The sequence below is a fragment of the Balaenoptera acutorostrata genome, chromosome 7 (assembly GCF_949987535.1).
Source record: "Balaenoptera acutorostrata chromosome 7, mBalAcu1.1, whole genome shotgun sequence".
NCBI lineage: Eukaryota > Metazoa > Chordata > Mammalia > Artiodactyla > Balaenopteridae > Balaenoptera > Balaenoptera acutorostrata.
Window position 1 is genome coordinate 20158210 of NC_080070.1, and position 26084 is coordinate 20184293.

At 36.0% G+C, this 26084-nt stretch overlaps 1 protein-coding gene across 1 annotated transcript in view; it reads right to left on the reverse strand.

The window, feature by feature from the left end:
* The window catches only part of EXOC4 (exocyst complex component 4), an 824798-nt gene that overhangs the window by 437173 nt on the left and 361541 nt on the right, over positions 1–26084 (reverse strand). Inside the window, exon 10 of the mRNA XM_007177140.2 lies at positions 9971–10067. Coding sequence (XP_007177202.2) covers positions 9971–10067 — 97 coding nt within the window. The remainder of the gene's footprint in view (positions 1–9970; positions 10068–26084) is intronic.

The following is a 26084-nucleotide window of genomic DNA, read 5'->3' on the forward strand; positions in this document are numbered from 1 at the left end:
GAATATCAGCTTAAATCTAGGTCAACATCATGGCAGCAGTCATGATGATTTTAGGTTTACTTGAAAATATAGTTTTAGTCCCATATGAGCTTTACAGCAGAAGCAAGCATGCCTTCTTTTTGCCTTAAGAGTCACTGTAAGGGTTAACTTATAATCACATGTACCAGTTACTGGCACAAGAAAAAAAAAAAAGGAAAATACAAAAACAGGAGCAGAGAAGAAAAAAAGACAGACAGTAGAAGGAACTCCATTGTAGAGAGGGGCGCAGTTTCTCTAATAATTGCTCTATGTACAGTCAGGGTCTGAGTGTCTCTCTTACTGTGTGTCGGAAAGAAGAAAGTCAAAGCTGTAATGACACAGCCTTGGTCAACTATAATGCCTTGACCTGGTCAGTGATAATCATGAGCACTAAACTGAAACATAAAAAAGGAACCCAAATGAGCAGGATTGGAAGAAACACCTCCATCCAGAGTTCTGAAGCTGCATAGTATATTATAAAGAGGTCCAATGTTGACCTCACAATTCAGCATCTTGTTAACTGCATCTTTTGATTAAGCATCTCTAGGAACGATACTGTCTTCCAAGGAAAACTTTCCTATTTTTGAATGGCCTTATTCATTAGAAAATTCTCATTATGTAGAGTCAAATCTCTTTACCATCCAACCAACTAACTAGCTCTAATCCAGATTTAGAAAACAACAAAAAACCGCTTTATTTCTTTTAAGTGGCACATATATTTGAAATTAGATATCAAATCCTCTGTTTTTCACTAAGATTTTCAGTTCTTCCTACTGTTTCTCATAAGGACCGGCCTACACTTTTCTGCTAACTAGACTGGCCTGTCTTACCTCTCTTGACATCGTTGCTGAAATGTGCATTGACATGTGGGCTGGAACCGTGACAGACTCTCCAGTTTACTCCATTAATATAAAATTGCCAGTTAGTTGCAATCAGTGTTCAGGCATATATCACACAACATATTTTGAAAATACAAAAGAGAAAGCTTAGAAAAAAAATTTATAATCTCCAAACATTACTTAGTTTGAAGACTAAAAGCATTTAACATTTATTATATAAATTCCAAAGCAGTGACTCAAATGCGGGGTTTGAAATCTAAATATACTGCCACTCAAGTGTTTCACTGGCCTTCACAGGTCAAACAGTCTGAAAAGATAGCAATATTTTTCATAATTCTGAGGACAAGGAAAAAACCATTGTGTTTCATAAAAATACAATAAGACAGCAAAATTTCCTCCCATGCGTGAATAATGCATGACCTACAATGTTATTTGCTAGACTGTCTAATCACCAGCATCTTTCAAAATGTCTATATAAGCTTTAGCTCATTAAGAACAAACATGTATCGGTATAAAAATATCACATACCTGTGAACGCTCAGAATAATATTCTGCCAAATGCCAATGCACACATCAAACTGACATGGGTGGGCCAACTTTTGTGCATTTCTCAAGGATAAAAAATATTGGGAAAAGAAATACAGAATTACTTCACTCTATGACATTCACGCTAACTCCAATAATCAAACACACACACGCACGCTATCTACCTATCGATCTGTCTACCTATCGATTTATCATCTACCTATCTATTGATCTGTCTACCTATCTATCAATCTATCTAACTTTCTAATATCAAGAAAGAATCCAGGGGCTATGGTACCCTTGTAAATAAAGTTAAAAAAAAAATCTAACAGAAACAGAAGAAGCTACATAAGAAAGCTTTTAAAGCAAGGTTTCTTCTGTTAGAAAAGGTTTTATAATCTTGAAAAGGGCTTCTATAATTCATGAAAGAATAATAAGGCACAAGCTATTTTATGCAACCATAAGCTTAGAAAAGGTGAAAGGAAAAAGTATCTGTTTCTACTATATAACTGCTATCAATAAAAACAAAGTATGAGGCTAAGTTAAAAGAGTTGTAGTTTAGGATTAATGCTATAAAAAAAACCAAGTTTCTAAATTCACCTTAACATTTCTATATTTTATCCTTCAACAAACACTTTATAGTTACAACAGAGGTAAATCAATGATAAAAAATGTATACCATTTTTAGGTACAAAAGAAAGATTGATCTATTGCAATATCATTACTAAAAAAATTTCCCTTTATATTTTTATTCAGATCTGATAAATTCACTTCAAATCAACAAATATTTGCTAAGCACTTCTATAAGTTACCTATTAATTCTTTAAACAAATACTTACTGTGTACCCCATTCATATAGAAGATAAATCTGAACCACCACTCCCTTAATTGTGGAAGTAGTGCTAGGAAAAGATCTGAGAAAGGAAAGATCATGAAGGGCAGAAATCCAGGATATTATAGGAAAGCAGACTCGGAGTTCTGAAGACCTAAAACAGTCTTACCAAAGTAATTCACTTATAAGCAAGTTAGTACCAGAAAAAGTTGAAAAGACCTTTTGTGCTAGAGCATGTTTAGACTAATAATGTATATAATTCATAGCTAAGTAATTATTCCTGAATTATTTTCTATAAAAAACAGATTTGTTGGCAAAGCTTATTACAAAAAACAAAACAAAACAAACCACAGGCCTTCTGCAAAGCAGCCCATCAAACCATACTACTTCCTTAAGAGAAAGCAACAATTTATAGTTCAGCTGCAACTACTGAAAAACTCTCATGTATCTGGAATGTCACACAGGATAAGTCCTTCATAACATGTTGATAGGCTAACGGCATAACAACATTTGCTCAGTATCTCTGGATAATACTGTCAAATTTGGCTATACATCAGAGATTTATTTTCCATTTCAGGACATGTAATTGTTAGGAGGGACAGAGGACTTTCACTATACCAAACAGAGGAGCGTTAATGGCTTCACCCTTAAAAAGAGGGCTTCCTGAGTGTCCAAACTACAGTAAGATGAAGTGTTAGAAAATAGTTTTACCGATAGCCATTCTCTCAGGCTTTGAAACAGTTCCCTATACTGCTGCTAACTGGCAGCTTCTACAGCTGACAAGATTAACTTTTAGAAGGTCTTCTTCTCCATAATTATGGACAAATATGATTAGACGGTATGATTACAAGTACTTGTTGTTCCTACTGCTGTTTGCCCGAAGAAAGGCACACAGACAACTAGAGAGATACTGTCTATCACCAAAGCCCATGTGACCAGGAAAGTTTCATATCCCTAACTGACCTAAATGCCAGCCTACTCCTTACTGACCAATAAATACTTTTGGTTCTACCCAGGAAGTGTTTCACTGCTGCCTGATTTAATGAAGTGTGGGTGAAAATAAATAGTGAAAAATGCTCACAGCCTGGATATTGAATATTCCAGTTGTGTTCAACAGAGGAAGCGTCAGTGACATTTTTGCAGCTTTAAATACCATCACCATCCACCATGTCTCCAGCCTCCTACTGCTGCCAAGTCACCCCAAGACTGCAAACATCTGTTCTTTCAATTATCTCATAAGAAAGTACTTCATAAATGCAAAGCGCTCATTATTCTAAAGAGCCAAACGCCTTTTAAAAGCTGGTTGAAGCAAATAAGCAAAAGAAACAATGCACTGTCATTTGGACTTTTCAAATTTTAAATGTCAGGCCTTTGGAGTCCCTCAATATTATAAAAGCATTTCCCCATCACAAAATCACAAAACTTTAAAGACAGAAAACAAAATCCAGACCAACCAACTCCTCTATTTTATAGCTACAGAAAACTAAGACACACAGTGATTTGGCCAACATCAAAAACTAAAAAGTGGTTGATCACTTGTATCCCCTACTCCGCCCACTTTCAGTGGTCTATCTTCTCTATCATGCAATATACATAACTCCTTTCCATTCAAACAATGACTCCAGTGCTAAAAGAATGATTAAATAAATCATTTAATAAATTAACTTCCCGAGTTCATTCTAATTGCAAAATTTAATGTACATTCTCTGCAGTAGATAATTAAGGTTAAATGAGATCATGAGATGGTGAGACCCTAATCCAATAGGGCTAGTGTCCTTGTTAGAAGGGGAAGAGGCTATGTGAGGACACAGTGAGAAGACTTCTTTGGACTCCTGTGTTCTCACTGCTGACTTGTCCTGGCTCTAAACACTTGGAATTTTTGTTTCTCAAACCCTGATGGGCTGCATTAAATCCCACCACCTTTCTTTGATGACTTCACCTTTAAAACTCAAAGCCTGCAGATATGAGATGGTGAGTACAACAGTCAAATACATGACTTTGTTTTCATTAGCAACACATTAGTAACAGTCCCCACTAATGTGCTTAATTGTTCCAGAATGCATGCAATAATAAATGCATACCGTAAAAAGAGAGAGGTAAAGCTTTAGACTGTTTTCTAAATACTTCAGTTAGATGCTGCAATCATTTAGATTTTTAAGGTAATAATTCTGTTTTCACCCATTTTTTGCTATATGAAAGAACTGTATTAACAAACGTAAGGCGCAAATAATATTTTTAGATTTTTAGAGAATAAAGAATAATAATAAATAAAAAAAATAGGGAAAAATAAATTCTCACTCCCTTCCCTCCCCACAGAATCCCCAAATATAGCAGCCACAAAGTAATTTCAAAGTTCCTGAAATGGCTAGATTACATATTAATTGTAACTAAAAAATATTACTCTATATCAAACTGTGGTTGATACCTCAATAAAATGCACACTTAATTGGTAAAGGTTTATTTACATTTAGATCATGGTTAATAATAACCATGATGTAATTATTCAAAAATAGAAATTTTTGAAAAAAAAATCTGAATGTATATCAGACCTAGACAAAAGAAAGGAAATATGACATTAAAATTTCAACATTAAGGTTGAATTAATCTTCCTTCTGTTCCCCCAATTCAAGACCTTTAAAATAAAACCCATTTATTACAGTGAATCCATCCATTCCTCTTAAATGTTTCCAGAGAAACTAAAAAATAACAAATAAGTCAGTGGGAGCGGGGGGTAGGGGAGCAGGTATTAGTCCTACCATTTTCTAGGTCTATATTTTTGTCAAAGTATTTCAGAATCTACCTAGGTATGGCTAGAAATCTTTTTATTTCAATACGCTTTTGTTCATTTTAGACCCACAGGAAGAAAAATTGATTAGATGACCTCTTATCATTAAAAGCTTACATTAAGGGTTTAATTGCACACAATGTCTTGTTAGGCTGAGTATAGCAAGCAAGATAAAGATTACTGTACCTCATCTTTCTAAAACTTCACTCTCTAAGAGACAAACTGCTGGTTTCTTAACTAGAAAGAGAAAATAGTAAGGAAAAGCATTAAATAAACAAGTCAAGGGGCCAGCAGAGTTCATGGGTAGTGGACCAATTGGGAGTCGGTATATTTGCCTCCAGAACCTGGTATGGTTTCCTAGTGTTGAGACTGCAGTGGTTATGAGAAAAGTACAAGAGTAAGTTTGCAAGGTTACCAGATCTGGGACCTTGTACGATGATTTTATAGGAGGACAGTATAAACAACTGCTAAGAATATATAAAACAGCATAATGGGAATCTGCTATGTGGTCTTCTTAGCAGGATGATTCAGTTTCCAATACTGAAAACCTTTAGGCTGCAAAGAAGGACTTCCAGTTGAATAAAACTTATGAAGAGACTATTTTAAATAAAAGAAGTGTAGAAAAGCCATATGCAAAGTTTCAGGAAGACAGAGTACAAGAGTTGCTAGTCAAAGGGGAAGAGCAACAATGAAAAATGAAGGACCCACACACTTGGGAGGGTTTCTCCCTTCCAATAAAAAACACTTGAGTTTACCAAGAGATGGTGTAAGAAAACAGGGACATACTATTTAAATAGGTGTTGGCTTGTGATAAAAGCTAACTTGTGATAAGCCCCTTTCAAACTTACTCTTTGAATATGATGTAAGTTATAAATAAAGATTATTATAATCAATTAGAGAAAGAAAAATTGGGATGGAAAAATAATGTGAGTCACTCCATACAAGTAGAAACACATGAGGAGGCAAACTGGGTAACAGGATATGTAATTGCTCAATAATGTGAAAATGGTTTCAAGAGAAGCTGTACCAATTTACACACTGTGTATAAGAGATCCCATTGATTCACATCCTCTCCAATAATTGGTGTTTTCAAGCTTGTTAATTTTTGCCACTCACACAGCTACCAAGTGAGTACCTTTAGGCAAGGGTTTGATCTTATTATTATTATTATGTTTTTGGTTCCACAGGACCTGGCATAGAATCAGAGTCCAATAAATAACCTGTGAGTCAAACTGAGGTAAAGGAACCTAGATTTGAACCTAGATAACTTGTGGTTTCCATTTTTAATTTCAAAATTTGTGCTCTTTCTCCATCTTTCAATTCTTCTACACTATCTCTCCCACTATGTTATATTGTCTTTGAAATAATAAAATGCTAAATCACATTCACTTTGAACTAGCATGGAAAAAAAATAAATAAGCAAGGGGCATTCCGAAGGATAGAAAATGGTATCTATACATATTTTATATAAAGAATCTCATAAAAATAAAAGTGACTATTTCTAAACAAGAGTCCACATCTAATTCAGAGAAAAGAACACATCATAAGCATTTAGTAAACACTTCAAAAAACTGTTGATTATGAATAACTCAATGACTATAGGAGAAATGAGAAATGTTTTATGATAACTGTAAAAATGAAATAGTATGATAATGAATGCTGATTCTTCTCATTATCAAAACTAAACTTCTAAACTTTATTTATTTGTTTATTTATTCAATTTTTTGGCTGCGCTGTGTGGTTTGCAGGATCTTAGTTCCCCGACCAGGGACTGAATCCAGGCCATGGCAGTGAAAGCCCAGAATCCTAACCACTAGGCCACCAGGAAACTCTCATAAACTTCTAATCTTTAGAAGAAACAATAAATCCAATAATCAGCCAATGCTGAAGTGTAAAAACTAAAAATAAAAATAAAAAAATAACAACACTGAAAGATCTTAGTCATTTGAAGTTCCATAATCCCATTATGAGCATTCAGGTGAGGCTCTATAATGGGTCTGAGAAGTAAGGTTAAAATCTGACCCAAAGGCTAATTTAAAGTCTATAATGATCACCTGCTTAGGAAGGAATTGATTCACCTTGTAGACCACATAATAGTCTTGTGACTTCCTCAACTATTTGCATTATGCCACAAAACTTTCTCCAGTTCTCATCAATAATAAATTAAAATACTGAATGAAAGTAGAGACCAAACTAGTGAGTAAAACTAGTAGGAGTATTACCAAGCCTTAAAACAACTCTCCAGGGAAGCAGCATAAATAGTAAAAAATAATTGTCAAGAATACATTAAACTCTATCAGTATTTTACCAGAAATGCATTATATTAAGTGTGAAGTAAGTATGTATTTTTTCCATTCTCCTAACTTCGCATTTAAAAAGACAAAATAAGTTTATGGGAAAAAAAATCTCTTGAAAAGTGGTTACTGACAACACTGCTAAAGAAACTTCTAAAGGATTTCTTCCAGAGTTAAAAACAAATGTAAACATAAGGATTCCATTTACTGAAGCCATAGCATAACTTGGCAGTAAATTATGGCGTTAAATCTAGGTTAGAAGATGCCTATAATGATTAAGCTATCTTTCCATTTTCCTAACAATTAGCAACACTAAGTAGAAATCAATTGTAATTGGAAAAGAGAGTAAGTACCAAACTAATTACTGAAGTCAGCTGATATATATGATAGTTGTTAGTTAATTTAGAAATCCTAAATGTTGTAATTTACTTATTATATATTCATATATATACACATATATAATGAATTATATATAAATTCATTGATTTATATATATATATTGATATATACATATAAATCAACTAAATTTACAGAGGAATAGTTTTAATTCTCTTAATTCCATGATTCTTAACTCACATGAATTTACTTGCTGCTAAAACTTTTTTTTTTTTTTAAGGTTAGTGATGTTTCTTCAAAAATCTCTTATTTTTAAGGATGTTACACACACACACACACACACACACACACACAATATAATCCTACCTATCAAAACAGCACAGAACAATTCTCTATTTTTCTTATGGGATGTGTGTGTGTGTGTGTGTCTGTGTGATCTTGAAGATCACATGCCAACATGTTAGCACCTCTGGGAAGGTGCGCAGGACAGGCAGAAGGAGAGGAAATGGGGACGGAGAACAATGACTAAAGGGGGGTTTTAGCTTTGTATGGATTTTTTTTAAATGAAATGATTGTGTTTAAAAAAAAAAAAAATCTCTTATTTTTAATTGTGTGAAAGTCAGGTATTTTTGTAGTTCAACTTACATATTTGTGCTTTCACATTTAAAATTAATTGGGTAAAATACTCCAGTATAATTTTTTAAACTGGTTACCTAAATAAGAGATTTGAATTAAACTAGTTCTAATGATGTCAATTTAGTAAGTGTTGGTTAATGAGAAGGTAGGATAATTCCAGCAATAAACCGTTTCTGTTTTGGAAAAGTATATACAGTGTTATCTCTGGCCAGTTCAGTAGCATTTGTTTAACTGTTATACCAAATGCCTCAAATATTACAGGAGTTACCTGAGAAAGTTAAGGTGGTGATCTGAGGTACCTAACTTTTAGTGAGCCCAAGAGTTTCTGGTCCACTGTATGAATATACAGCAAAACTAAACACTAGCTCATTATAGAGAAAACATACAATTAATATTATATTGTATATCTGTGTCCCCAAAGTACTCTTTTTTGCTGTACTCAAAAACAAGTAACATGTAATTTGGGCTTCCCTGGTGGTGCAGTGATTAAGAATCCGCCTGCCAATGCAGGGGACACGGGTTCGAGCCCTGGTCAGGGAAGATCCCACATGCTGTGCAGCAACTGAGCCTGTGCACCACAACTACTGAGCCTGCGCTCTAGAGCCCACGAGCCACAACTACTGAGCTCAGGCGCCTAGAGTCCGTGCTCCGCAACAAGAGAAGCCACCACAATGAGAAGCCCGCGCACCGCAACTAAGAGTAGCCCCCGCTCGCCGCAACTAGAGAAAGCCTGTGCGCAGCAACAAAGACCCAACACAGCCATAAATAATTAAAAAAAACACACACACACAACATGTAATTTACCATTTCTTAACCTTTTTCAGGTGTACAGTACAGAAGTGTGAACTATATGCACATTATTGTGTAACATCTGTAGGACTTCCTCATCTTATAAAACTGAAACTTTAGATCCACTGAATAACCACACCCCTTCCCTGTGCCCCCCGCAAAAGTACCTTTTTAAAGGTATTTAGGGCTTAGAAGTTTTTTAAATGGAAGTATCACAGATTCTCATTTTCTTAAATCATAGTATCACAACAAACTGAGCATTTTAATAGATTTCATTCTACTCACTAACAAGTTTTATCCTTCAATATATAAAACCACATATTTGATTGATATAATGCCTTTCAGTTTTTGTAAATCATATTTGTTCAGAGACCTGCCAGTTCTCAAAGGATATCTGAGTCATTAGTTTAAAACAGACAGATCATGGTGCTGCTATTTTTTCCTGTAAAGGGCAAGTAAATAGTTTAGATTGTGTGAGGTATATGGATTCTGTTGCAAACATTCAACTCTGCAACTAGAGCCCCCAGACTGTTATGGGCAATACATAAATGGATGAACCTGACTCTGGCAATAAAACTTTATTTACAAAAACAAGGGACAGGCTAGATTTCTCCTGTGCGCCATAGTTCGCCAACCCCTGAAATAGTTAAGGGATAGTGACAAGGAACAGGACAGGGAGTAGTTAAGAAAGAAAATCAAGTAAATGTATTTATGAAGAATTACTCCTGAGACCAAGTAGCTACTTAGTAGGGTTGACATTAATTTTCTATTGATGCACTTTGATTGTGAGGTCCTATAAAATGGAAAAAGTTCTTTTTATGACTTGTTTCAATGCTGACTGACCTATCGGCATTCAGTACATTAGCATAAATAATGAAAATATTGATCTTCAGTAAGTACATAGGATTTGACTTACCTTAATAATGGATGGAATATGACAGTAATATTTCTGGCTCCAGGTTTGCAGACAAATTTTGTTCCTCCACCTTCAATTAAGTTGTCATCAGGACCCCCTTTCAGAAAAAAAATAAAAGAGAGATTAGCTTATCAGAACTTTTACAAAGAAATAAGCCTATCAGAAGTATGGTACACTATCACAAGGAAGATCATCTTTGAAAACAGCTGCCTTTAATATTTACAAAATTATATTTCAAATGACTTGATCCAGTCTTCCTCATTAAATAAGCAATGGATTCGCATTTTCACTCTGGAGTGAGAACATGGAAGCACAGTAAGAATAACTGTATAAAGAAACAATGCAAGGGTACAACCCAGTTAAGGTTAAAATTTTGATCTCTAATCACCAGGGTCAACCTTGTACAGCACGGCACATGAAAACCTCAGGGGAAGGAAGAAGTGCCGTTCAGGCTTGTCTAGGGCTCGGAAGGTTGGAGCAGAGGCCCATATGAACCTAACCAAGCATATTTCATCAAATCTAAGACCCCACTAATTGTAAGATACACTATTGTTGTAAGTAACACTAAGAAAAAAGATCCTGCTAACTGAAGTATACAATGCTTCCTTATTATTTGGAATCTTCCTTTTTTTCTCTTATTGAAAAGTTCTTTACAGTTTAAATACACAGAACTAGGTTAAATAATTCATAAGTAAGTAAATTTAAGGATTTATTAAGGTTTTTAAGATAAAGAGATATTTAGCCAAAATCTCTCATACACATATAATTAGGAAACGTAAGAAAAGTGAGTTGGTTAAGGTATTCTTAAAACTATTTAATATTCAGAGTCCAGCTCTTCTGAATGGCTCAGAGTGGTCACTATCTTTGTTTTCTAAACAGTTTCACTAAGTGGATTTCTTGAAGGAGTACAGCCAGTATTTTACTCCAAGCTGCTGATACCAATTCTGCAAGGTTTAATGTTGGCATGTTCTTGATACTATTAGAAGGTTTAAAGAGAAGGTGTACTTAGAGCAACCAAGATTAATACTCTTTCGTCAAATGGTAAGAGGTTCACTAATTGAAATACTGAAGGGTCATGATGTGAAGAATAACCGCTCAGCTCACAAGTACTGAGGCAAAAACAACTCATTATGACTATCTTCCGGTCGATAGCCATTAAGATGTCACTGATTTAAGACGTATCCTAATTTCAGAGTTTAGAACGTGACAAATGTACATCCTGGGGTGTTGGGAGAAATGTTCCCCCGCCCCCCCCCTTCATGTTTCTATGCATTAGGATGAAGCTCAATTAAAGTAACCCCTGGCCTCTGTCCATCTTTTACCCACTCAAGGGAAGTGAACTAACTCCTTTGGTAAAATTGAGAAGAAAAAGCTGGGCATGCAGAGCTCAGCAACCCCCTTATTCCACTTTAGAAACCAGAATGCCTGTACAAAGTCAGCGTTGTCTCACTAAGTTTAGCAATGAAGGTCCTACCTTGTCAGAGAAGGATAAAGTGGTCCAGTACCTTCTATAAGTGAGTAAGTAAATTTGTCTAATTTTGATGTTCAGTCAGCAAACCCATTTGGCTCTCTTAACTAGGCTACATCTTTCAGTCTAGCTTATATCAACATAAAAGTGGTATTTCATCTCCCATTTACTTACTTACATTATTTCATAATAGTGTCAGAACTCTGACAGGAAAGGTAGATGCTATTTAATAGACTTTCTCAAAACCCTAACAATCTACACTTACAATACTGCATTTATTTTTGCTAACTTAAAGTTTCTTTTTAATTATAGTTCTCTGCATGATACCAAACATAAATCTCGCCTGATATATTATCTGCCTTAATGGTCTCTGAGGTATCTTGGAAATTGACTGATAAAAACATGTGAAGCTTTGGAAATCCATAGGCTGGATCATCAAGACTTCCCAGAGGCATCAGAGTCTAGACAAATCCCATTTGGATCAGTTGTTTCCACCAACTAATCAAAGGATGGCTTTTCTTAAGAAAAACAGAGACTGTAATGGCATGTACAGCTCTAGATTCAAAATCATGAGCTGTTTGTTCTCACTTGGAAAAAAATCCTCTTGTATTATTATATTTGCATTGGAGATGTCAGTGTTCTGCTAAGTCAGTGATTTTGCTCAGTTAAAAGAAAAGCAAAAGGAGAGCATCAACACTACAACAGGCACTACTCCTTTAATAAAAATCTCCCCCCAAAGGTCACATGGCATGGTTACAAACAAACAAAAAATAAAGAATAAAAATATCTTCTTCACTAACACTTCTCTTTCTAAGATCGTAAAATTGAGTCAGAATTGAATCACCAAGGAAACGTGCACATGTGTCGAAGAAATCAGGTTATATTCTGCACTCCAGGAACAACATAAATGACTTCCTACAAAATAAATAAATCTACACACAAAAAATAATGCACTAATCTACTCAATATGAGCGTATCTTTAAAGGACAAATATGAGTTGGACTGCATGATCTCTAATAGTTTCTAAAAATCCTGAAGTTTTCTGATTTTAGATACTCAATAATTAAATACAGGCCTGATTACCCCAGCTCCAAACTAGCATCTTCATGCACACTGAACACACTGTATGCATGACCACCTCAATGCCTTGGTCCACACTGGGCTCTATCTGGGGAGACCTCTCCCCTCCTACCATTCCTTTAGGGCCCAGGTCTAGACCTAAACTGTCAAGTGCCCCTCTCCCAATGTCCAAAACTCCATTAACAGTGACTTTATAAAATAAACCATATAACCTTAACATAGGTCTCTTCTGTTACTGTCACTTGTTTTCTAGTTCTTATGTAACCTTTTCCCCACTTGGAATGTAACATCCCAGAAAGTACTTATAAAAAACATATATTTGGTTAATGAATGAAGGAAGAAACGATGACCTAACTCAGTAGAATGTTATTAGAATTAGATGAGAAACTATATGTGCAAGTCCTTGGTGAACTCCCAAGAACCTAAGAAATGTCAGCAATGCTCTCTGTATCCCTAAAGGCTTACAGCTAGTAGATGTGCTTCATCAACTTTTGTTGATGACAATCATATGGGGAACACAGATAACAAAAAATAAAGATGCAATACCAAAAATAAGGCACAACAGCCACTAGAAATGTCAGTGGGAGGAAGATTTGGCTGTGAAAATAAAGGCATGATGACAACGCATCAAGCTAGAAACTAATAGTTTCATTTGCTCTAAATCCGTGTTAGCTACATAAAGGCTATTACCGATTCACACAGTAGGGTTAAACTAATTAAAAAGTAAAGATTGGGCAGACTTGTTAAAAAAAAAAAAAGAAAAGAAAGAAAAATTCCCCTCCCTACCTCAACCTGCAACCAAAATTCCATCTACAGGAACCTTGTATGCTTTTCCAAGCCCGTTACCAAGTGCCATCAACACTGCATTTGATGTGATTTCCTCTTCACAGACTACAAGTCCAAATCTAGCTTACTAAATTACTAATAAACAGCACCAACCCAGTGAAAATAGTCCTGAAAATAAAGCTGTCAGGACCACAAGTAAAGGTCATGGCCAAAGACTGCATGGTCTGCGAGTCTCCATCCTCTGAGGTTTATTCTAGCTTTTCAATATTCTGCATGAGAAACAAAACTCGCCCCTCCTCACACGCCTTCTGTTAATCAAGTAATCTGGGAGCTGCCGTCGTGAATGTTCTTAGGGAACATGTTGCTCAGTCCTGAGAAGAGCAGGGGATGGGCAGGTGCATGTCCCTCCCCTTCATTCATTATGCTCACTGTCTAATCCCTGCTGTCCCAGGCCAGGTGTCGGGCACCAGAGAAAATGCTGAATAATGATGGATGGCTGGAAAGAAAGGGGAACTGACAGCCATGTTACAAGCAGAATATATATTGTGCAGAAAGGAGGGGACAAAATGCCCCAGTCATATTTCCTGGTCCTAACAAGGAGGACAATGGCTGATGGGCTCCCTCAGGTGACTGGCAAAAGGCACCAGGGCCACCCAGTGACTGTGGGGATGACAGCATCTTAGTGCGCGCAGGCTAGACCCTTCTTTTAGAATTTATTTACTTATAAGTCATTAGCTCCTAAACTTACATATTCCTTGATTCTTCCCAGCTAGAATTTGATGTAGTTTATAATGAACATAGTCATGTTAATAAAACACACAAAAAAACCCAAAGTCTCAGAAAGAAATGGAAAGGAATGTTCTCCCTGAGAGGACTACATACCGTACAGTGGGAAGAATGAAAGAGATTTGTGTCCGATCCTGGAACTCTACTTATTAGTAGTATAAGTATGATAAAAATATTTAAATTCTCTGAGTCTCGACTTTCCCATTTATAAAACACAGATTGCAATAAACTCTTTCAGAGACTTGTGGCGATGTTTAGGTAAGATAACATACTCCAGGGCATTCAGTACAGAATTTGATGCATGGTACATCTCAAATAAATGACTGTCTACTTTTTCCTTTAGAATTACCAAGCAGTTAAGGGTCTAAATGATCACACACACATACACACATCATTGGAACATAAACTGAAAAAACAAAAGGTTCAAATTCAAAAAATGTTATCCTTGCTACTTTAGGCAACATTGTACTAGTCAATATCATTAGTGAGACCAATTAAAACACTTTTGTCTTATTTTAGGGTCAATAGAATTGCAGTGAAATTTTTAAAAACTGCTGAGAATACTTAGAGCCTGACAACAGGAAATTAGTCTTTCTCTTAATTTTTCAGTTAAAAATAATCAGTATTAAATGTATAGATGTTAAAATTATGCATGCTCTGTGCCAAGAGCTTAGATGAAAATAGTATAGAATTTGATGGCCACTTTTGTTGAACCACAGAAAGCAGTATGCCTCATCTGACATTTTTAATGTGTTCTGGATGTAAAGTTGGCCTTTCCACATAAAAAAGAACCACAGTGAAGGTGAACTTTTCTTTTCTTTTTAACATCTTTAATGGAGTATAATTAAAGTGGAGTATAATTAAATGGAGTATAAATTAGGAGTGTGGGATTAACAGATACACATTACTATGTATAAAATAGGTAAACAGCAAGGACCTACTGTATAGCACAAGGGACTATACTCAGCTTGTAATACATATAATAGAAAAGAATCTGAAAAAGAATATATATATATAACTGAATCACTTTGTTGTACACTTCAAACTAACACAACATTGTAAATTATTTATACTTTAATCAAAAAAAAAAGTTCACCTTCACTGTGGTTCTTTTTTATGTGGAAAACCATAATTCAAAGAGTCATGTACTGCAGTGTTCACTGCAGCACTATTTACAATAGCCAGGACATGGAAGCAACCTAAGTGTCCATCGACAGACGAATGGATAAAGAAGATGTGGCACATATATACAATGGAATATTACTCAGCCATAAAAAGAAATGAAATTGGACTTCCCTGGTGATGAGGTGGTTAAAAATCCGCCTGCCAATGCAGGGGACATGGGTTCGAGCCCTGGTCCAGGAAGATCTCGCATGCCATGGAGCAACTAAGCCTGTGCGCCACAACTACTGAGCCTGCACTCTAGAGCCCGCATGCCACAACTACTGAAGCCCACGCACCTAGAGCCCATGCTCCACAACAAGAGAAGCCACCGCAATGAGAAGTCCGTGCACCACAACAAAGAGTAACCCCTGCTCGCTGCAACTAGAGAAAGCCCGTGCGCAGCAACAAAGACCCAACGAAACTAAAAATAAAAATAAATAAACTTAAAAAAAAAAAAAAGAAGAAAACAAAGACAAAATACTTATTCTTACCCTCAAATGACTTACTATTACAGACAAGTCAAGCAAATCAGGATTGGTGATGATATTCTACTGCTATTGGATCTGGGAAGAAAATCCAAGCAAAAAGCCCCTTTGAGGAAAGGAGAATCTTTTGGACTCAACTCTTACCTAGTGTATAATTATTATCAACAATAATTTTCACATACTGTTGTTCATAGATGTAACTCTTGTGCCTAGAATAATTTCTGGCACATAATAAGCACTTGGCAAATGTTTATTAAATAAATATATGAATAAGCATGGATAGCACAGGGAACTATATTCAATATGTTATAATAACGTATAATGGAAAATAATCTGAATACATATGTATATAACTGAATCACTTTGCTATATGCCTACAACTAACACAATATTGTAAATCAACTATACTTCTTAAAAAAATACATGAAGTTGGGACGAAGTGAGAGAGTGGCATGGACTTATATATACTACCAAATGTAAAATAGATACCTAGTGGGAAGCAGCCGCATAGCCCAGGGAGATCAGCTCAGTGCTTTGTGACCACCTAGCGGGGTGAGATAGGGAGGGTGGGAGGGAAGCGCAAGAGGGAAGAGATACGGGGATACATGTATATGTACAGCTGAATCACTTTGTTATAAAGCAGAAACTAACACACCATTGTAAGGCAACTGTACTCCAATAAAGATGTTTAAAAAAATAATTTAAAAAATTTTAAAATACATGAATAAGCAAATGAACAAACAGAAAATGATAAAGAATATCTCTTTTAGACCAATGAATTCTAAGTACAAACCACACAGGACCAAGCAGTTGTATTTTGCATAGAGTTTGCTCACTGAGGAATCCATGTTTCAATAAAGTGCTGAAAATGTATATTGATTAAGATATTATTTGTAGAAGACAATCTTCCAAATAGAAACAAATTAGTTATTCCCACTATAAGTAAATGACTTGCCTATATTTCAATGCTCAATTATATTTTATTCCTGGATAGCCTAATGTTGTATAATTAAGACAGGTGTAAAGTATTACACAGGGAGTAAGAAGAAGGTTAAGAGGGGGGAAGGGGACTGATATTTATTAAACATTGACTAAGAAACTTGTGTTTGTATTCACTTAATCCTAATAATATCCCTGTAATATTATTACCTAACACAGATGAGGAAATGGAGACTCGTGAGGGGCTTAGGGGGATGTGTCTTGCTCAAGGTCCCACACATGGTAGGTTCAGTATTCAAACAATTTTTTCCCAACTGTATATACTACAATGTGCTTAATATCATTTTATGGTCCCAAGAAATTCATAGGTTGAATCAAATGATGTAGATGATGGGTGATAGAGGAAACTTCTAAAATAGGGAGCAGTTAAGCCCTGATTTTACAGTGGTTTGACACGTAAAATGCACTTTCCATGTAACTAAATACCATGGTTGGTTATCCAAGTCAAGGCACACAAAGCCTCTTTGACCAAAAATGTAAGTGAAGCTTAAGAAAAACAACATTCTATGGATAAAACCCTCATGCAGACAATGTTTCTGCAGGAAACCATTTAATGGTCCAACTGAGGCCAAAAATAACACTTTCTAATACAGTCCCAGCAGCAAGAAGCAGAACTCTACTTTTCCCCCTTTCTCCAGACTTGCCAGTAGAGGATATAAGGGCCCCTCTAAACCCAGTCTACTGGTGAGGACTCCTTGGAGGTCCAGGAACATGAAGGTAGAAAAACAAGGGTTGGGACCTTCAGGGAGAGAACTTGGATAGTCTGCCTGTATTAATACCTAAAACACTGATATAAGCTGATTTTTCTTCTGTTTCTCCTTTTAAGTAAAAAATTCGAATAGCCCTTCTTTGCTTCTTCTTTTACTGTTACTACAGGTCGGTTCTACATGTCTATTCTTTTGAGGCCCATACAGTGTTTTACAGCTTTTTACTTTAGTAACAAAGGAAAAAGGAAAGATGAGGAAAAATGATTGGAAGTTTGGGATTGACATGTACACACTGCTGTATTTAAAATAGATAACCAACAAGGAGAGCACAGGGAACTCTGCTCAATAGTCTGTAATAACCTAAATAGGAATGGAATTTGAAAAAGAATAGATACATGTATACGTATAACTGAATCACTTTCCTGTACACTGGAAACTAACACAACATTGTCAACTATACTCCACTATAAAATAAAAATTTTAAAAATAGACAAAATACAGAGATACTATCATCACAAAAAAATGTTTTGAAAAGTCTCAAAGGTCTCACAATAAAATAAGCAGTTCTAGTATGTAAATTTAGTTAATTTTTTTCTTTTAACATAAAACCTTGTCTGTATTTCTTTTTCTTTTCAGCTTTATTGAGGTATAATTAACAAAACTGTAAGATATTTTAAGTTTACATTGTGATAGTTTGATACACATACCCACTGTGAAAGGATTCCTCCCCATCCAAAGTAACACAGCCATAGCTTCATATTTTTTTAAGAACATTTAAGTTTCATTCTCTTAGCAAATTGGAATTATACCATACTCTTGTCTCTAATAATGTTGTCCTCTGTAATTCTTGAAAATACTGAAGCATGAATTTTGGGTTAATAACTTAATATGAACCCATAACTTAATATGAACCCATAACTTAATATGAACCCATAACTTAATATGAACATGGCAAACCCTGTGAGAAAAGCAAGTGATGCCGGTGGGTTCTTTTGGTATTCAAAAATTATAATAAAATAGGGATGACATGCATCACTCAAGATACCATTATTCCCTGTCATAAGCATTGTCAGTCATTGCCAACCGAACCAGAATCCTTGGGTGTTCTAAGCAGCCACGACAGTTGTTAGGAGTTGAAACTTACCAACCCTTTGAACAAGAAAAACCATGTCTCTTGCTCAACATTCTACACGCATCAAATCCAAAACCAAACCAAAACAATCAAATAAACAAAACGCTCTCCTGGACATTGTCAGAGTACTTTTATTATACAAAATGGGTCTCTTAGGGTGGCATGAAAAAGCAAAGAATTAGGAGTTCCTGATGAGTAAATTCATGCTCAATTTCCTTAGTGGGGTGGAGGCTTAAGGTGACTGGGGCTGAAATGAGCTAATCTTTGAAAGGAATGGGAGAAAAAAAATATTGATGAAGGAGTCCTTGATAATCCTATACTGCTGAGGGCCCAGGTGAGATGAAAAAACTGGAATTTACAGCAACAGCATATAATATGGAACATTCTAGAGCAGAAATAAGTGTGGAGAAGAGAGACTTTGAGAGCCAGAGTTAAGGATTTACCAGCTGGATGTGTGAGAAGGCAAAGGGAAAAAAAGAGTTGAAGGTTCTGGTAAGAAAAACAATTCAGGTGATTAACCACAGATGGGTCAAGGCTTGATAAGAAAAGAAAGGAAGTTTGAAAGAAACTTGAATAAAGAATATGGTGGAAGCAGACACTTGAGGGTCTCTATAAGGTCAAAGAACATTCGAGGCTGGAGTGAGAGGGAGAGATTTGAAAGGAACAGGAGGCCATAGAGAGGGACATACTGAGAATTGTTTCTGTCCTCACTTTCCCTGCGGTCACAAACACAGGAAGCCCTCCCCTGAATTAGAAATGAGGTGGTGAATGTGGGGGGCCGTTAAGTTTGATGTTTGGTAGTTAAAGAATTAGGCAGCAGCAAAGTTTGGGAGTTGGGGTAAGACTGAGTAACGAAAGAAAGAAAGGAAATCCCATGGATCTGAGCCCAGAGGGAAAAGGGAAGTTCCTTTTCGTCCTCCCTAGAGTCACTCATAGGTATAAGGTATAATGTAGGGAAAGACCATCTAAATTAGGGACTGCCCAGTGATGGATCACTGTGAGAAGGACAAACCGCATGTGTCTTGAAGCATAAAGAACAGTAGAGTATGTGCACGTGCAGTATCTTATTTTTTGGAAATTTCAACGTGAGCAGGCTGCTAGGAAGCAAATAACTCACCTGAGTTTTGTTTCAAGTAAGACAATCTCTCCTACATTTTCGGTTAAAGACCATGAATAATTCTTAAAAAGAAATAAAAATCGTATCTTGTAGTTCAAGAACTGAATGCATTCTAGCTCCTAAGTAACAAGTGAAATTTATAACAATCTATTATTTTGGGGGTGATCTCTTGGTTTAAAAAAGAGAAGGAAAAAAAAAAAAAACAGTTCCTTAATTATCTTCCTAACGAATGAGAAGAGGTTTTGGAGGATGGGATGACAAGAAACAAAGAGAAATGAAGCAACAATTTTTAAGGTTAATAATAGCTCATCCTGAGCTATCTGTAAAATGTTCACCTGGAGCTCTTCATGAGCATAAGTCAAAAAAAGTTCTGTTAGTAACAGTACTGACAGTTTCTGTAATGGAGTCTATGATGGCATGCTCTGTGAAGAGCATAGCGTGAAGTATGACCAATTACCAAAGGACCCAAAGTCATTGCATGCAGATTTTTAAATGGTTGATCAATAAGGCACAAGGGAACTCTGACCACTGTTGAGGAGCATTCCTACCTTAGTGACACTATCCTCCAACTCACTTTATTTTAAGGCTACATCAGGAGACTGCATTGATCCTTTTTTCTCTTTCCACTCTTTAACAGATGCCCTAGTTTTAATTATCTTCAATCTATTAAATTTATTTTAGTGGCTAGTTGGGTATATCTAGCTCAGAGATTCTCGTAAGCTGGAGTCTGCAACCTTACTTATCGTGTGCCTGGTTTCCTAGCATAATGTTTTCAAAGTTCATCCATGTTGTAGCATTTATCAGTATAGTACTTTATTTCTTTTTATGGCTGAATGAAATTCCAATGTATGTATACACCACACTTATCTATTTACCAGGTGATAAAACATTTGGGTAGTTCCACCTTTTGGCTATTATGAACAATGCTACTATGAACACCCATGTATAAGTTTTGTGTGGACATATGTTTCCTCTTCCGTATATACCTAGAATTTGCACTGCTGGGTCATATGCTAAATCTATGTTTAACATTTTGAGGAACTAGCAGACTGTTTTCCAAAAAGTCTATGCCCTAATGCTCATTACTATTTTTAAATAACTAATTATTTAAAATAAAATCTGAACGTGGGGGGGATGGGGTGCTGCAATGGTCAGCACACAGAGGAAGTCTAAGTATCTTGTTCTCCAGAAGAACCCTCTCCCACCAGCCCTAGACCCCACCCCCTGACTCCTGTAGGGGTGGCCCTGTTTCCATCATTAGGAAGCATTACCAGGTGTCACAGGTGGTGGCTAGGGCAGAAGCATTTGGGCATTGGTACAGCTGGGTAACTATCTGTACTATCTGTACTGTTTCAACTAAGTGTCTGTGCTGGTTCATCACCCACGATTAAAACAGACAATAAGGTTTCTCTCCTCACTCAAGTTTCAGGTTGCAGAAGATTCTACTGTTTGCTCAGTTGTTCTTGTTAAAATAAAGCAAGTGATACGAAGGACGACAGAATGCAGTGAGGTTCTCTGATCAGATGAGCCCATCTCAGTGCTGACCTAACACGTATGTCTGACCAGTCAAGAGCCTTCTGATGATGTCTTGTCAGCTGAGTGGTAGATTTATGGTGCGAATAAGCATCAAGCTGAAAACACACTGAGACCATCAATCTTATTTTGCCTGTGAAATGGCCTACGGTGGAGCCCAGGCCACTGGAAATGCTTAGCGCAGAAATAGTTCATTTGGAAGAAATGCTATTGTTAAATGCTGTCATTGTCTTCACACTCAGAGATATGCTTAAATCTAAGTACTCCCAAACTTTGAAAGGAATTATTTTGAAGGGCTTGATGTGACAGGTACAAAGAATAATAACCCCAAATGACTTTGAGAAGTAAGAGAGATAAAGGTCTCTTCAAATACAAATTAAGGGTCAAAATACAAGTGGCAAAACATGGTAGCATTTAGCTCACTGACAAGGATAATCAGTGCTGGCATCCAAACAGAAACAACATTATTTCATGGCTCATTGGAAGCATCTGGATTACTGAAGCACAGGTGGCTTCAAATAACTTTACCAATCACTGTTTAGGTCTAATCAGCAATAGTCAACCTTCCAGGCACTCCAGGCAACAGTTCTTGCAATATTCTCACTGAATCAAAACTGGTCTTCCACGTCAGCTAAACATGAGCAGTGACATGATCAACACTCAGAATTAGAGTTGGCAGAGTCATGTTTTTTGTCTGTTGCTGTATAAATAGAGCACAATATAGGACTGTGCACACCCAATGTTCAGCCAATAATTGATAAAAAACAATCAGTGTTTTACAACCTATTTAGACTCTCCATTCCTTGCAGGTCTCAATGTCCAATATACTTTTTTACCATAATAGAATACGAGATTGATTAAAAAATGAAATACAGTCCTCGCATTCATCTACAACTGAAATGATGATTATTTTTAAAAATGAGCCTGTTATGTTTGAAATCTTGACCTCTGTCCTTCATTAAATGCAGTAAGTTCAATGTCAGCCAACCACCAAAAAGACATGAATTTGTAGTGAATTTTTACAATCATATTTGCTCCACATTTTTCTGGCAAACATATCTTGGACTTATTCTCAAATTTAAAATTTTCCATTTGATCAGTTGTGATTGTTGAAAAGCACATACCCTAAGCGTTAATATTTTACACACTACTTGATCCCAAAATTTCTAGGAATTTCCTCCTAGGCTCAATAGAAAATAATATCATGGGTAAACTTAAGATTTGACAAACAAGGATGTTTATCACAGAACACTATATTAAACTTTAAAAAAAAATCACTTAAAATGCAAAATAGAGAATTGATTACAAAGATACACACAAATATGCATATATATAATTGATACAAACATTTACAGATATAGCTATCTATTACTGGAATATGTATGATGCAGCTATTAAAAACATACAGATACTGCAACAAGGCAAGGAAAAGATCTAAAAAGCAGGAGCCCATTATGGCAAAAAGTTATTAATTAAAGTAATATTGTGAGATAAGCCTGTATTATGTGTCTCATAATTGCAATATTGGAAGTCTTTGCTGATCTGATTCTTTTTGGCTCTCAACTCTGCTGAATCTTGTTCCTGGATCTTTTTTTCCTGTATATGTTGTGTATTGTGTGTGTGTGTATGTTTCATAACATCATTCTCTTAGAAATTTACCCTGAGCAATTCTTTGAGGCCTGGTTAGAAGGTATGTTCCACTAGAAAACATTAGTGATAGCTTCTACTAGTTTACCCAAGGGAACTACCAACCTGGAACCCATTTTATTTTATTTTATTTAACATCTTTATTGGGAGTATAATTGCCTTACAATGGTGTGTGGAACCCATTTTAAACTAACTTCTCACTTTGAAATTTTCTCACATCACCCAGAGGATGTATATTTTAGCAACAAAACTGGTTTCTCTAGCAATTTTCCCTCCCTTCAGCCTATGCCAATGTAACCAACTTTCTTTCAGTCCTTTATAGGAGGTGGAGAGATTATGGGAAAGAGATGGTATTTCTCGATGATCCATATACTCTAGGTGGAGTTTGGGGGTATGTTCTACTAGATTCCCTGAGTTGGGTAAGTTCTGGGTTTTGTTTCTCTTCTGTGCCTTGCAAGTTCACTTGGGTTTGGCGAATACCCTCAGAGTGAAAACTAACCTTGATAGTACTTTCTCTATTAACTCTCTGCAGTCCTTTATTTTTTTTGCTTCAATTATCCTAACTTTCTTGCCAGCTCATCAAAGCAACTTAACACCTTCTAAGTGTTTTATCCAACATTAAAATTTTTTCATGGGAAGTTCAGGGAAGGTACCAGTCACACTGCTAGAAAGAGAAGTCTCCACACAATCTACTCTTTACAGAACAGTCTACAAATAACTTCCCCTCTGAATTCAGTTACTCCAGAGAAAGTACCTTTGGAGTCTATTCAGATATCCCTAGCTCCTGGCTGTTTGTTTTTAATCAATTTTCATAGTTATCCTAAGATAAAAATTACAAGTAATACAAGAAGAACAAAAACAGAATAAAAACAATAAATATAGCTCCGGCCTTAAATGTTACCAGTTAACTTTATATAGTGAAATATAACAACATATAATAAAATGCAATTTGATATAGTAAATTATAAGACCAGATAAGGAGAATGAAGTTCTCTTTCCAACTTTGATATCAAGTAATTATATGGCAGTAAGTAAGTTGCTTAACCTCTCTGAGCTTTCTATTTCTCATCAATAAAATAAGGAGAATGAACCACATAGTTTAGTCTTGAAAAAACCCTTCCATCGATGAATTTTTATTTTCTAGATTATAAAATTTCCTTTACAACATATTCTACGCATTGTTTTTTTTACATTTTATGATACTGTATAACATGCATACCTTTATCAAGTAGAAACTTATGCCAATTATTATAATCACTGAGGTATCATATGCAATAATTCTAAATGAAAATGAACTGTATTTTTGCTTTAGGATATTAGTCACGCTTCAGGAAAAAATAATTAGTATCATTTTGGGCTGACATTTTTATACCATCTAATTATGACTATCTTATGCTCTTTTTCTTTTATAGGAAGCTTCTTAGATTCTGCCTTGATTACCACAAGAATTCCCCAATGCAGAGAAATAAAATGGGCAAAATTCATGGCATGTCTGTGCAATTTTAACCTAAAACCTTTCTCAATTTTTCACCCCAAAGCAGGTATCAGAACTTTAATCACTATAATCAATGGTTTTCAGAAAAGCAATTCTGATGGAAACATATTTAACAGGAAAACACTTTTAATTGAATTCAAGCTATAACAGGAATTACAGCATTTTTGTGCCTAGGAGTGAGCTCATGGTGATATAAACCTAACTAAAAGACATAGTTCATGACACCAAGAAGTTCATGTTATGACTGGGTTATAAAAAAGAATACACCAAAAGTTAGAGACAAAGATATTATAAAATACACCAAAAGAATGAAAAACTAGCATTCCAAAAAGAAACAACTATTGCTGTTGAGTTTGTAAACCAATTTGCGAAACATAATAAAACTCAGGGAAGATATGTGAAGTTGCAGTTGTTTGGCAGAGAAAACATATTGTTCCTCTGCAAAGTAGCATGTTATAATACGAGAAAACAGATTGGCAAAGATAACACGTAATATAGAACTCCTAATATTGGTATTCAATAAATACTCCATTTGGCTGATCAAAAATAGTGACTCAATCACATAACAAAGGACCTACTTATCAACATTTTCTATACATCATATAAAATTATTGCTACAACCTCTTCTTGGAAAAGTACTTTTCTTTTGTATTTCTTTAAAGACTGGTGAATCTGCTTTTTAAATGTTGTTTTTCAGAAGTCTAAAATATAGACAAGGTTTTTATTAAAATAAAATGCACAAAAGAATGACTTGTCAATGCACAAAAGAATGACTTGTCCCTCAGGAGGGAGCAGAGAGGCAGAGGTTACTAACAAAGAAGCTCTGAAGACATGAGACAAAGCAACTTAGGTCTAGAAATGGATGGTCCACGGACACAGCTTCAGCGTAAACATTTTTTTATCTCAACAGTCAAGCACCACTCCAGCAATAGAGAACTAAAGAGAGACTAGAACAGAAAAAATTGGAGGTGGATTAAATTCAAATCCATTCAACAAGTATTTATTAAGTACCAACCATGTACAGGCACCAGATGAGGTCCTGGCAATAGTAAGAGTATCATCAACCTTTGGCTGCTCATGTCGAAAACCCTGGAGTCATCCTCTCTCTTCTATTTTGTTCACGCCTCTCATCCAATCCATCAGCCAATCCTGGCCGTTCGTCCTTCGAAACAATGAGTCCCAGCACTTCTCACCTCCCTCACTGCTACTACTTTAGACTAAGCCATCACCATCTCTCTCCTGATTACTGGTCTCCTAACTGGTCTCCTTGCCTCCATCCTTGCCCCCTTTCAGGAGATTCTCAACATTCAAGCCAGGATGATCCTGTTAAAATACAAGGTCAATCCAGTTACTCCTCTCTCTAGAATGCTTCCTATCTCATTTGAAGTAAAAGCCCAATTCCTTACAATGACGCAGAAGACTCTCTACTATCTGCCCCTGCACTTTTCTGGGTTCATCTCCTACTATTCCTTCCATGTCCCAGTCTGCCCCAGTCACACGGCCCGTCTTACTGTTTGTGAATACACCACATATGCATCTTCCTCAGGGCCTCTGTCCATCCTGTTCCTTCCACTGGGCAACACTCTTCCCAGATCTATATAGCTCACTCCCTTAGCTCCGTCAGGCCTTCACTCAACTACTTCCTTCCGAGGAAGCCCTTCCCCAGCATGCAAAACGAAAGTAAAATAAAATATGAATTAATTTAAGCAATGAAT